General features: G+C 58.2%; 1 protein-coding gene across 1 annotated transcript in view; it reads left to right on the top strand.

Moving 5' to 3' along the window:
* The first annotated feature begins 12,430 nt into the window (after window positions 1–12,430).
* Window positions 12,431–13,362, top strand: part of LOC113959157 (heparan sulfate glucosamine 3-O-sulfotransferase 2-like) — an 11,803-nt gene continuing 10,871 nt past the window's right edge. The window contains exons 1-2 of the mRNA XM_027667990.1: window positions 12,431–12,501; window positions 12,674–13,205. Coding sequence (XP_027523791.1) covers window positions 12,431–12,501; window positions 12,674–13,205 — 603 coding nt within the window. The remainder of the gene's footprint in view (window positions 12,502–12,673; window positions 13,206–13,362) is intronic.

Below are 13,362 nucleotides of genomic sequence, written 5' to 3'. Positions count from 1 at the left end.
AAAAACCTCAATGTTCTGTTCATTAAAGTGGCAAGGTCAGGCCAAAGAGTGGGATTGAGCTGAGAATAATCAGGTTGGTATAATTAACTCAGGCCTTACTGCCGCTTGGAGCAAGTCCCCCAGCACAGCCAACCTTCAGAGGACAAAGCATCATCCACCAGCGACTCCAAAAACCTCCCATCAATACGCAGAAAAGGCAATGGACAGCAAGGAGAGGGAGCTCCTGGGTTTCCTACCCTGTTCCCGGCCCTCGCTGGGTGCTGCTCCTGCCTGGGGAGGGTCCCAGGGTCCCCCATGTAGCCTGCAGGGGTAAAAGGGCACCCAGCAGGCTGCAGAAACCACCCAGGGGCTTCCTCCAGGCTCCCCCTGCCTGGGGATCTCAGCTTCTCTCCACCTCATTGCATGATTTTTTACCCTTAAAGATCTTTCCACTCTGTCCCTTGCCCCTGTGCACTGTTTGCAGATGTTTGCTGGTGTTTGCAAATCCTGTTTGCTGTGACAGCAGGGTCTCCAGGCCAAAGCCTGTCCTGGGTGTGTGGCAGGCACCAAGGTTGGGGGACTGTACCCTCCACGGGCACAGGCACAGCCAACAAAGGGAATCTGGAGCCAGACGGCAGCACAGCCGCCAGGTGCCTGTTAGGAGGGACAGGAGATTGCAAATGAAAGGCTTGTGTAGACTTTAAACTTCACTCTGCCTTCATAAAGGTGTCAGCTGGAATTATTTTGGGCATTTACTTGCGTGGTCTAGTGCATCACTAGCTAAAACAGTTTTTTTTAAATAATGGAATTTGCTGCTTGGCTCATGCATAAAAAATAGCAGGAACGCGACCCAGTTGCATAATTTTTTAGTAATAAATAGAGTCAAAATTGTTGAGCTCAGCTGCTGGCACAATGAGACACCCTGCACAGAGGGCAGAGGGCAGGGAGCCCCGGGTCAGCACCTCATGTCATATTGAGCCCATGTCCTTGGGCAGCGTGGAAGGAACAGTGTGGGAAACCCTGGGAGATGTGGCACCTCAGTGGCCAGAGTGTCCTGTGCCACAGGAGAGACACATCCCCATGGGGCTACCCCAACCTCATGTCACTTCCACTGCATTTGCACATCCCACATGGCTGCACATCCCACATTCCAGCAAGGCAGCGCTCCTCTTCCCACTCCAACTGCTCCATATCCAGGAAAGCTTCTCTCCTCCTGGAGAAACACAGAGCATGAACCGTTTCACCTCTGCACTGTCAAACAATTGGTACATGAAACAAGTTTCTAGAGGAACACCCACAGATGTTTGCTGGGCATAGCCCAGCCTGGATGGGGGAGTCACCAGAGCCTGCCACTGAAGCGCGAGGTGTGGCAGGAAGGACGTGGCAGGAAGGACAGAGCCAAGGCCAGCCCTTGGTCCCCACTGGCATCAGGGCCCTTCTCCCATGCACTGGTGCTGCCACTGGGCTCCGACCGTCAGACTGGGCTCAGCTGGGCCCTGCTGCTCCCACCCCGTAGCCCCTCTCCTGTGGGCCCAGACAGGCATCACCAGGGCTGCCAGGGGCCCGCGTGGGTGGCCGGGGGTCTCTGCAGCTGCGGGTGGACACAGGACCAAAGGGCCCCACACACCAGCCTCCTGCTGACCAGACACAGTCCAGCCCAGCATGCTGGGGCACACTACTGACCACTGCGAGGGATTGCAGCAAGTGATGTTACCTGTGATGAGCCTGGAGAGGGCCACAGGGGCTGGTTATGGCCCCCAAGAAGCCATCCCTTTCCTGACACCTGGAGCAGGGCTGGGAGCTGGAGAAGGCACAGCCAGACCCCCACCACGACAGCCACTGACCCCAGGGCAGAAGCCCGGGGCCCAGGACAAACTGGCCCTGGCCCCACTTCGCTGTGCTGTGGGGTGCCCAGGAGCCCAGGGACCAAAGTGGGGGCATGCCCTGCCCAAGGCACAGCATTGCCCTGGGCACGGGGCACAGCAGCCCCCCTCCCCCTGCACAGAGGCCGTTGTATAAGAAGTGGCATTTTGATTGATGCCATTTGACATATGGAGAATTCCCCACAGCGGGCAGTCATTCACTCGGCTGATTACAGGCTCTGACTTCTTTCTCTAATTAAAACTCTCCCTCCCATTTTAATTCCTTTGCCCCTGAACTCCCTGTTCTGGATCATCTCATATGTGATGACACTAACTGCCTGTGGCAGGCACCAGGGATGCCCCATACCCGACCGGCTGGCCCCAGTGCTGAGCACAGTGTCTGGCAGCCCAGACCAGGGCCACGGGGCCAGGGCGTGTGGGGACACCCCTGCTCCCACATGGGCTGCCCATGCTCCAGGCAGCGGAGTCCCTGCCCTGGCCAGATGTGACCCAGCCCAGCCAGATGTGTCCCTGGCCCTGCTCCAGCAGAAAGTACATCCCTCTGTGCCCCTGACTGTTGTGCAGCCGTGCCCATGGGGACACTCAGTCCACAGCCCTGGTCCAGGGTCTGGATTTTTGGCAGGCATCTCTTTGCAGTAGCCTGACCAGAGGTATCCTCCCTGTGCAGCTTCTCCCATGTCAGAGAGTCACATTTCTGTGACGAAGTTGCAACAATTTCCCTCCACTCCCAAATCCCACACTGGATAGGAGTCATTCCAAACAAATTCCTTCCCTTAACCATCCCACCACCCCACAGGCAGGGCAGGCAGGGCAGGCAGGCTCAACTGCAGACCACACTCCAGCTTGTCACTGGTTAGAAATCACCAAAGCACGATGAGAAAAACAGGATAAAAGAGGCTTTTTGAAGGAAAGAACAGCCCTCCTCAGGGCTGACAAACATGACAGGGCCCACTCAGGTTCTCTTGGCCCACTGGGACTCAGTTTTAATGTAACTAAAAGGAAAATATGTTTAAACACAGGATTTAACCTTCTGACATGAGCTTTATTCTACCTGAGAGAGTATCTCGAGGGAGCAGAGCCCAGCACAGACAGCAAGCAGCCCCAGTGTGAAGCTGGAGGGAGATGGGAGGATCCGGGGCGGCAATGCCAGCAGGACATGATGCTGCCAGGCCAAAGCCCACCTTCAGACCCCTCCCCAGGGAGGCCACCTTCCCCCTGCCCTGCTCAGCCATACATGGTGCCTCCCTTCTGTGGCAGAGTCGCTGTCCCAGCACATCTGTATTCAGCCCCAACACCCACCAGATTGAGGCCGTTTGCCACAAAAACATGTGCGGTTATTTTTATATAAACAAGTTCCCAAGCAGGAGCTGGACTGCAGCGGTAAATACTGGGTCAGACCCCGTCTCAGCAATGTCTGTCCCACCATAATTAATATTGATTTTGTGCAGCTGAAATATAGCTACACAATTTAATTTTGCTGCTAAGATTTTTGACATTGCTGTTCTTAGAGATTAATGTGGGATTTAATGAAGGATTTGGTCTCTCATCTGTGATATTCCCTCATCCCGTCGTGTGTCGTGGCCGCACTGCTGACTGCTCTGCCGGGCAGTTTATTGTTGGTGTCCCTGTGAGCAGTGTGTGGCCCCGTGCCCACAATGCTGGTGGGGCTGGAGGGGACCAGACCAGGCACACGGGCCCTGTGTCACTGTGCTGCTTCAGGGGAGAACTGGGAACCAGGACACTGGGCACACCGGAGGATGGAGCCCACAGCCGCTGGGATAGCACAGGGAGGGGTGGTTCTCAGCCACTGCCACCAAAGTGCAGACAGTGACTGCCCATCCCCACTGGGACAGTGGGACCATGGACAGTGTGACAGGGGACAGGGAAGGCTCCTCTCCTGGCACCTTGAGGTGTGTGATGGCTCCCAAACTCAGCCTCAAAGAGAGGTGGGAATTGTCCTGCCTTGGCTCCAGGTCCGGAAAGAACATGGTGGGGCACACAGTCTCTCAGCCCCTTTGCTCAGGGCTGGGACCAGCGTCTGACCCTGTTAATCCTGTGCCTGCACCCATCAGGATGAGGCCAATGCAGTCCCCTGCACCTGGTCCAGCAACTGTACACAGCATGGCACGGCATGGCATGGCACAGAACCACACAGCACAGGACAACACAGCATGGCACAGCACGGCTGGGCAGGACCCGGAGTCCTCTGCCCCGGGGGAGGGCAATGCAGGGTCTGGCCCTTGGGCTCAGGGTAGCACCATCCTTGCCAGTGTATCTGAGGGGACACAGCACATGGAACAGTGACCATGTGGCCACAGCAGATTTTTCGCTTATCAAATCAAGGAGCAGCTGGATTAGAGGATTAGAAACCAAATTAATTACTAATGACTTCCTGGGGCCCGGGTGGCTCTGACAGGAGTCTCCAGGCAGCAGCAGTGCCGGTGGCGCCGGGCAGGCGCTGGGGGGACCGTTCACCAGCAGGCAGCGGGACAAGCGTGTGGGGCCAGAGGCCAGGACCTGGTCCCTGCTGGAGGCTGCATGGCCATGGCACTGCCGAGCCTGGCAGAGCTGGGGTTGGGGGAGAGTGCAGCCCCCCACCTCCGGCTCCTGTTTAGCGCAGGCTGTTTCCACAGGCCAGCTGAGTTTGAGTCGGGGAGGCTCACCGTGGCTGGGCTCTCCAGCCCTGGGATGAGCGGGCGCTCCTCCCGTTTCCCTGAGAGGTTTTGCTCCTGGGGCAGCACATGGCCCGGGGTGTCGGTGCTGTGTGTCCGTCCCTCCGGCGCAGCCGTGTGGCCCAGCTCGCTGGGGGCTGCTGGAGGGCGGAGCGGGCGTGGGAGGGGGCGAGAGGCTGGTGCTGCCGGCACAGTTACTGGAGTGGGTAAACGGGCGCCGGGAAACAGCCGCTGCTGTCCCCACTCGCCAGGACAGCCAGGCTGGTCGCCATCTGCTTCCTGACCTGGATATTAAACTGCAGCAAATATGAAACATGTCCATGGGAAGAAAGTTTTCTCTGCCTGCCGGAGCATTTTGCTAGAGGGACGGAAGGACAGAAGGTCGGAGGAGTGGAAGGACAAAAGGACAAAAGGTTGGAAGGACGGAAGGACATCGTGGGGAAGGGTGAGCTGGGCAACGGGCTGACCTATGGATGGAGGCTGGGTAGTGTTTTTAACCAGGTGCCTCACAGCCTGCGGAAGAGCTCCCCAGGGCCATGGAACCCCCCAGGGTCCCTGAGGAGAGCACAGGGGCAGTCCCAGCCAGTGCAGGTGGCTGTGGCCACCCATCTCTGCAGCCCCCAGCATCACTGCACCCCAGGGCCAGCCCACTATGACCGACTTCCCTGTCCCATGGTTGTGGGTCATGCAGCATGTGGACAGGTCTGTGCAGATGGCACTGGCTGGCAGGGCCCTATGAGAGGCCACCAGAGCACTCCTGCCCTCTGGGCAGCCCCCAGCTCCTTCCACTTGTTGCACTGGGCTAATTGGTTTAAGAGAGATTGCTGGGTCACTAATTACAGAACCTATTGAACAGCACATCTAAGCTTAGGGATACAATTAAAAGTTCACCCTAATTAATCAGGGGTAATTAACAGATCTTGCATTTCTCTGACATAAATTAATCAAGGAATCCAGAGCAAATCGATGTGGGCATCGGGGAATCAGAGGAGGGAGTGTGTGGGTCTTGCAGGGGTCATGTGCTCCCTCACCCACTTTTCTGGGCTGGGACCAGAGCTGAGGTCCCCACAACAGCCCTGATAGCCCCCGAACCTGTGTCACCCTCTGCCCACTGCCAGGTCTGGACCCTGCTCAGCTTCCTCCTCAGCGCAGGGGTCTGTGTGGCACACTGACTTGGGACCTGGGTTCTGCTGTGGGTCTGGCCAGTGATAGCACTGTGGCGCTGCCACCAGCACCGCAGGGGTCTGGCCCCACAGGGTCCTGTGTCCAGCCCACCAGAGCCTTCGTGCCCTGCTGCACCTGTCCTCGCCGTGCCCCCGCGGGCAGCAGTGCCTGTGAGGGGCCGCATGCCCAGAGGACACAGGCCCAGTGGCCGGAGCCCTGCGGTGTCCTCGGCCGGGGGCTGCTGCAGCCACGGCAATCGTTAGCAGTGGTTTGGCTGCAACTGCCTCATCTCCAGCTCCCTAAGGAGATGCATATTGAGATAATCCAGACAAAATGATAGATGAATGTCGGCGTCTTGTGTATGGATCTGGCTGGGGGTTTGCAATATTTTGCTGCTAAGGAAGCCCTTGTTTGTGGCGTGATCGAGGACCCCGTGCCAAAGCACGGAAATTGATGTGCTCATAGCAGGAAACTTAATCACCAGAGGGGAAATGCCCACCTCGTTTTTCTCATGAAAGAGGAATGCAGCACTTTGATTTTTGGCTCCAGTATAAACAGGGTGTGATTAAATATTGTTTCCCCTCTCTTTCTTGTCATTAATCAGGATATAGCTGCGAGCGCTGGGTGTGACGTGGGGACACTTGCTTTGATTCCTCAAGTTCTTAAATGGTTTTGTTCTCTTTTCAATCCCATTAAAAATAGCAGGTGAGGTGTTCAAAGTTCTCCTGCTGGAGAGTGCTTCTGATCTGAAGGATGTGTGCTCACGGGAACGTGCCTTTGGCAGGGAGAGCACCCGCCCATGGCCATGTGGCTCCTCCCGCACCTGCACGTGTGGTGCCACTGTGCCGTGCCACGGCGGGCCGGGGTGGCCAGGGCAACCTCACACCACTGAACAGCATCCCCGAGCAGCTGGGGCACCGCCAGCCCTGCCAGGGTGGTGAAGCTGCGGCCCCCTGTCACTGCCCCAGCCAGAGCAGGCAGTGCTCACTCCAGCTGATACAGGCACCTGACACAGGGACGTGCAGGGCAGCCCGTGCCCTCAGGACCCTCAGCAGGGACCACATAATCAATGATACAGGCTCAGCCAGAGCCTCTCTCATAGCAGTGTTTATGCCTAGAGCCCCACGGACCATGAGCAGGGGAGGGTGGCTGGAGGGAGTTCTTGCCCACGCTGCCTGGCAGAGCTGCAGGAGGCTGCGGGGATAGGGACAACAGTGAGCACCCCAGACTAGGAGCCCTCTCAGAGCAGGGGCTCTCCTCCCACCACCCCTCCACTGGCCACTACATCTGCCACCTCCAGTGCAGTCAGAGGTTGCTGCAATGTCAAGAGTGGCTGGTTAAGGCTGTTCCCAACAGGTGCAGAGCTGTGTCGATGCCAGCAGGTTGCAGGGAGAAGGCTGCAGGCAGGGCAAGCTGCTGGGAGACCTTCACACTGGGCAGGATGGGTGCGGCCTTGCAGCCCCTTTGCCCACCTGGGCTGGCAGCAACCTGCAGCTCTGTGCTTGCATCGTTCCTGCCCAGCAGCTGCCTGCACTCACCACATGGCCCTGACTGCAGCTTGCTGAGATGGGGAGCACGTCACTTCTTCACTCCCACCCCTGCGCTTCGCTCTCTCACAGCTCGGGCGCCCATGGAAATGCACCAGAAACTGCTTTCAAAGGAGTTAATTTTAGTGCAAAGCTGCCACCGAAGCTTCTGCTGTTCTGCCTGTCACAACCTCTCGTGTCTGGTACAGCCATGTACCTGTTCCTCCACGAGCTGTCTCACAAGCCCACAGCCAGGCCCCTGCCCAGCCATCCCCATGGTGAACCCTTGTGGGCCCCTCTGGGCCACCCCAGCCCCAGGTGAGGTCAGTCAGGACACTTCAGCTGGCAATGGGTGAGGCTTCAAAAGCCTCTAGCAGTGCAGGGCTGTCAGGAGAGGGGTTGGTGTTGCCTGGACTTTCTGCATAGACTTGTTCTGTGGGGCTCAGGGGGTCCCCTGGGCCATGCCCAGTGGGTTCCCAGGGCCCGCACAGTACCAGAGCCATGGGGCTGCTCACCCAGAGGGGACAAGAGGAGAGAACCACTGCCAGATGCACGGCAGCCCCTGAGGATCGTACAGGTGTGTTGGTGCTGGATTTGGGGTGCTGCAGGGACCCCTCATGGGTGAGGGGCTGCTTCCTCTGGAGCCGTGGCTTTCCTGCAGCCCGAGATCTCTGACAACACTCCCTGCTCTCCTGGTCTTTTGTGGCTTTTTTAGCCAGCCTATGGTGGCTTCCAAATAGGGCAGTGACACCTCTTGGCATGTGGGGGTACTCCCGGTGCAGTTAGGAAGAAGAAGGTTGGCCTTCCTTCACCAAGTGATGGTGCCAGAGGAGGCAGCAGTGTTGGAAGTGAGTGTGAGTTACCCAATCCTCTCCCTTCAGCGGGAAGCGGGGCAGCTTGCTTCTGATTTTCTTCCTTCAAGTTTACGTAAGGCAAGGACGGGTTACAGAGCTGTGGAAGAGCCGGGCTGGCTGAACATGAGGTGACACTGAAAACAAGCTTCAAAAAAAAATTACCAGCTTGTGTTTGAGTACAGATCCCTCATTTGCAGTTAAATATAATTGTGAAGGTCTGTGAGCCAGAGAGATATTTCTAGTTATTGGAGAACTAGCTCCTGCCCCTGTGATCCCCGAGGAATGATAATGAGATTTACCCTAAGCAGGCACTGCGGCGAGCCTGGAGAGCTCCGTGCATGATGGTGTCTGATGAGAGCAGAGATGGTTACGGGGTCCCCGCCTGCCGCAGCACGCAGATGAACCCTGCCACTGCATCATTTTCTGTGTTGCTCACACAGTGCCTGATGCTGACAGACCCAGTAGGGCTGCCTGGAGCCCTCTGACACTAGGGAGGTGGCTCTGGCTCCCTCCAGGGCAGAAAGGATGCTCGTGTGGGAGAGAGGGAGGATCCAGCCACTCTCTGGGACCAGGACATGGGGAGCTTGTGGGTCATCCTTGCCCTTCCTGCACTGCCTGCTCCCAAGGCCCTTGCCTCGTTTTCCTCAGGTCCTGGTATATGTCCAGTCCGAGCACAGCCAGCAGGTGCCCAGCACCACAGGCAGGATTCAGCCACTGTCCCACTACCCAGGTGGTCATGGCTGGGACAGAGGGTCAGCCCAACCTGGCACCCTCATTCTCATCTGCTGGATGCAGTGCTGGGGTCGGTGCCTGCTGGACCTCATCCTGGTGGGAACAGCCCTGGCCCCTGGTGTGGTGGGTGGCAGAGCTGCAGCACAGCCCCTGCTACAAGGGGCAGGAGCTCGGAAGGCACCGGTGCACCCCTGCCCACCTTGGTTATGGTCTTTGCAGCGTCAGTGACAGATATGTAAGGATTAAATCGCAGTAATCTCTGTAATCTACTCAGCAAGATTAAAACCTCCCCCCTCCCCCAGACTTTATCCCTTTCATTCCAGGACTCCTGAGCAGTGATTACAGCTGGGGGAAGCCATTTAGCTTTTAAGCACCATTCCATCCTTCTTAAAAATGCATTTCAGAATCAAATGAGTTTGTGTAGCGTGGCCAGAGCTGGCTGCTCTGGCTGGGCAGGAGGCTCAGAATTAGGACCAAAGTAGCTTGAGTCAGAGTCAAAATTAAATTTATTGTTTCTGGCCTTATTGGGAATACAGTGCATTTACAACTGATTAACAAGGCTTAACAAGAGTTCAGACTCAATTCAAGGCAGCTCCAAAGCCTGTGCTTCCACTCTGCTGTCTGATGGGCACTTTAGGACTCCACTGCCCTTGGGAGACCCCACACTGCGGCACTGGGAGATCTGCCAGCCAGTGTTGGGTTGGGTGGGGATGAGCCAAGGGGCTGCAGGAGCCAGAATCAGCCCTCAGAAGGAGCTCTGGGGCCAGGGCAGTTGAAGTGCCATTAGCTGATGGGACTGAGCATCACCTCCATCCTCTGCACCAAGCCTGTGGCTCTCACTGGGCCAGGATGGTGTGAGGGTTACACCAAAGGAGAGGGAGGGACAGAGAGAGGGAGGGAGAACCACATGAGCTCTGACAGCTTCTGCAGTGGTGGTGGAGCCTTTGGGAGTGAGGATGCACACCCAGCATGCTCACAGTGCTTGGGAATGGCTGGGTCCTGCTGGCACGTGCCCCCTCACAATATCCACGGTGTCCTGGGCACGTGCAGCAGTTCTCTGAGCACCATCAGCTCCGAGCCCCATCCCTGCACCCTCCTTGTCCCTCACTGCTGCCCTTGGGTCTGGCCCAGCCACATCCCTCTCTTCCACTGTCCTACTGCAAAGTGCCAAAATGTCCTTTTTCCAGCTCCAAGTTTTCTGCCAAGACAGGGAGAATAGGGAGGCACTTGAGCAGCAGACCCTGAAACACTGTGCCTGTTTCAGGACCTCTCCAGGGCCATGAGGCTGAAGCAGCTCAGCCCTGGCTGCCCCACAGCACTGAGGATCCCCCTGTCCACATACACGCACTGCCCAGCCTCCGCACAAGGGGGGGTGGCAGTTTTCAGCCCAGAAAGGAAAGGTTGTTAATGACATACATATTAGACACAGAAAACCAGATTAACAGTGACACTTTGGCCCTGAGGGCTTTCTTTGGCTCTGGAAATAAATTCTAACCTTGTTCTCTTCTGCCTACAACCTGGAGACATCACGGGCAGGACACCACCTTTAATCTTATTTGCTATTTCCAGCGTGCATTTTATTGCTTCTCTTTTCCTTTAGGTTTCATGTGCTCCTGGCACAAACGCTGTGTATTTCTGTAATAATCCCCTGATCCCTACACTTGTGCAGCTTTCGCTCTGCCTGCCTGGCAGCTGCCTGTGCTTGGGATGAGCCCTGGTCCAGGTCCTCCACGGAAAACCCACAGAGCTAGGAGCTCCTGGCACTGGATCCTGCTGCTGTTAGTTCATGGTATGGGGTGATCAGTCCCTTGGAGAAGAAGCAAGGCAAAAGGGCTGAGGGCTGCAGACAGGCTCCAAATCCCTTCCATGGTGTTTGTGTCATGACTGCTGCTGGCCACAGCCCTGTGGTCCCATGAGCTGGGTGCTGCTCTGGGCATGGAGGAGCAGGACAGGCTACCAGGGCCATACTGAAGAAACTGCCCTGGGCAAACCAGCACACAGGAGCTGCAATGAGCTGCAAGTGGCCTGGGAGGCACAGAACGCTGGGAATCCTTCAGGGTTAATGTCAGGCAAGACAGTGGGGTCTCCAGCTGTTTTGGTAAATCCCAGGCCAGCAGGAGACCAGAGAGCTTGGGAGCAATGAAGGAGGCAAGATGGCAAAGATCCACTTGGGAAGAGAGGCAGGAACCCAAGGAGTAGGGGCACTAATGGGACCCTGAAAAGAGCCTAAGGGCAGTGGGGAAGAGAGGACAAAGGAGAGGATGGCATAAGGCTGGCAGGAGAGGCAGCGCCAGCTCCTCACAGGATCGGCTGAGGGGGGCAGGGGGAGCCATGACCTTCTCCAGAGCTTGCAGCTCTTCCTCCAAGCCCCGTGGTTCAAGTTGCTGGCTGAGAAGAGGGAATCTCCTGCAGCGACCCAGTGGGCTCTTTCCTCCTGCAATGCCAGTGCCTGGCTTCCCCCTGCCGGGGATCCCACCAGGAGCTGGCTCCCAGCGCTCTGCCAGCACAGGCGGCAGGGCCGGGAGCGTGCCGATGGCACCAGAAAGCTGTTGTTTATGTGGAGTGGGGTGTAAACAGCAAAACATGTCATGGGAAAGACATGCCCTGCACGGATATAAAGACTGGAAGCAAAATTGTTGGCTTTACAAAACATTCCTCCCTTGCAAGCAGAGAAACCTGGAGGTGTCAAGGCACCAGCAGCAGCTTTATTTATCCAGACGCCTCTAATTTTCATGCTTAGGCAATGTGTCTGCTGCCGAGGCTGGATCACCACACGGAGGTGGTGATCTAAAATGGAAAAAGCAACTTTTCCACAGATTTGGCAGTTTGTCATGGAGAGGAACTGAATGATGGACACTTCCCACCGTGGGAAGAGGAACCTACAGTGCCCAGTCCCTCGGGTACCCCCACCCTTGCTACTGTTGCCCAGGCAGGGCAGCATCCTTCAGCCAGAGGGCTGAAGCCCCATGGGGTCTGTCAGTGCCAGGGCCCTGCCCAGCACTGTTGCAGGGGGTACAGGCAGTGGGAGGACCAGCTTCGGGTGCGTTCACACCAGCCAGGGATCGCCAAGTGCCATCTGGCTCCTCTGGGCTGGTGCTGGGCACATGGCTCCATCGCCCTGCCTTGACCCATACAGGGGGGCCAGGACACAGCCCTCCTGGGCAGAAGCTGCTGCCACACAGAGCGGTGGACACAAGGTCCCAACAGCAAAACCCTTGTGGGTCATTCAGGTTTGGCCCCATGAGGACTCAGCCCATCCTCTAGATCCAAAGCTCTCCCGAGCCAGTAGGCTCCTTCTTCCTTAAGAAACTCCATTCCCAGGGAGGAGCAGTGCCACTGCTCCCAACACCAGCCCAGCTGAGAGGCTGCAGGCAGCACAGCTTTTCAGTTCTTCTCTATCATTCCTTACATCTGCACTGAGTTCTGGGTGTTGTACAGGAGGAAACCTTGTTCCTGCCCTAGACTGGCTGCCAGGAGCCTGCAGCATCCTCGTTTGTGTCAGGCTGGCACTTCTTGCCTGTCTCTCCCTATTACCATCATTCTTCCCAAGGAACAAGACAAGTAGTTTTCTGCAGCTGAACAAGCTTCCAGTGCTGAGAAAGCAGGAGTGATGGTTGTTAATGTCTAAGCGGTGCCGCACGCAGCCCTTTGGCTCAGGAGGAGCAGCCAAGTGGAAGCCTGGGCTGTCGGGGTGAGAGAGTGAAGGGGGAGCCGGAGGTGAGGATGGAGCAGGCTGCACCCATACCCTGAGACAGCCGATGGGCTTCCCGGGTCAGCCTGCTTGTGAGGTATCACACCTGGGACAGGCGGGGCTGAGCAGCCCCAGTCCGGCAGTGAAATTTAATTCTTGCGTCACTTTGAAGCTTTTCCCTCCTACTTACCGGCGGCACCGCGGCGGCCGATGGCTGCTCCTCCTGCCCTTGCCGAGGACAGAAGCGGCTGCTGCCGTGGGGCGGCCCCGCCGGGGCTGCTGGTTGCGGCTCCGGCACCGGGCAGGGGCGTCCCGGGGACCGGCCGTGCCCCGAGCCCCGGCTGCCGCTTGCGGACGGGGGCTGCTCGAACCACTCCGGTGCCGGTTCCCGTTCCCGGGCGGGGCCTGCGGGACTGCGGCAGGTGCCGCTCTCGGTCCGGCCGCGGGAGCGGAGGCGGGTGCCCTCGGCCCCGCACCGTTGCTCCGGGCGGTTCAGGGACGGCTGCGGGAGCAGGACGGGGCAGAGTCGGGCAGGACAGCGGGAGCCTCCGGCCCCGGCGGCGCGGCGGGGATCGGACGATCGCACCGGGACCAGGGCCCGGCAGGGCAGGACTCGGCGCGGAGCGAAGCCGCCCCAGCCCCTGGCAGCCCGGTCCCGGGAGGAAGGAAGGGCTCAGCGCGGCGGTGCCCCCGGCCCGGCCCGGGTGAGGCAGCGGCCGCCGAGCGGCCGCGGGGGCTCCGGGAGGCGCTGACGTCAGGCGGCCCCTTAAATGGCGGCGCAGCCGCCGCTGCCCCGGCACTTCCCGCGGAGGCAGCGCGGAGCCGCGGCCGCCCGAGCGCGGGGATGGCCGCGGCGGGGCG

The sequence above is a fragment of the Corapipo altera genome, unplaced genomic scaffold (genome assembly GCF_003945725.1).
Source record: "Corapipo altera isolate COAL_440 unplaced genomic scaffold, ASM394572v1 104b, whole genome shotgun sequence".
In the NCBI taxonomy this organism is placed as follows: Eukaryota; Metazoa; Chordata; class Aves; order Passeriformes; family Pipridae; genus Corapipo; species Corapipo altera.
The sequence above is the reverse complement of the archived record's forward strand: the minus strand, read 5'-3'. Positions and strand labels throughout refer to the sequence as shown.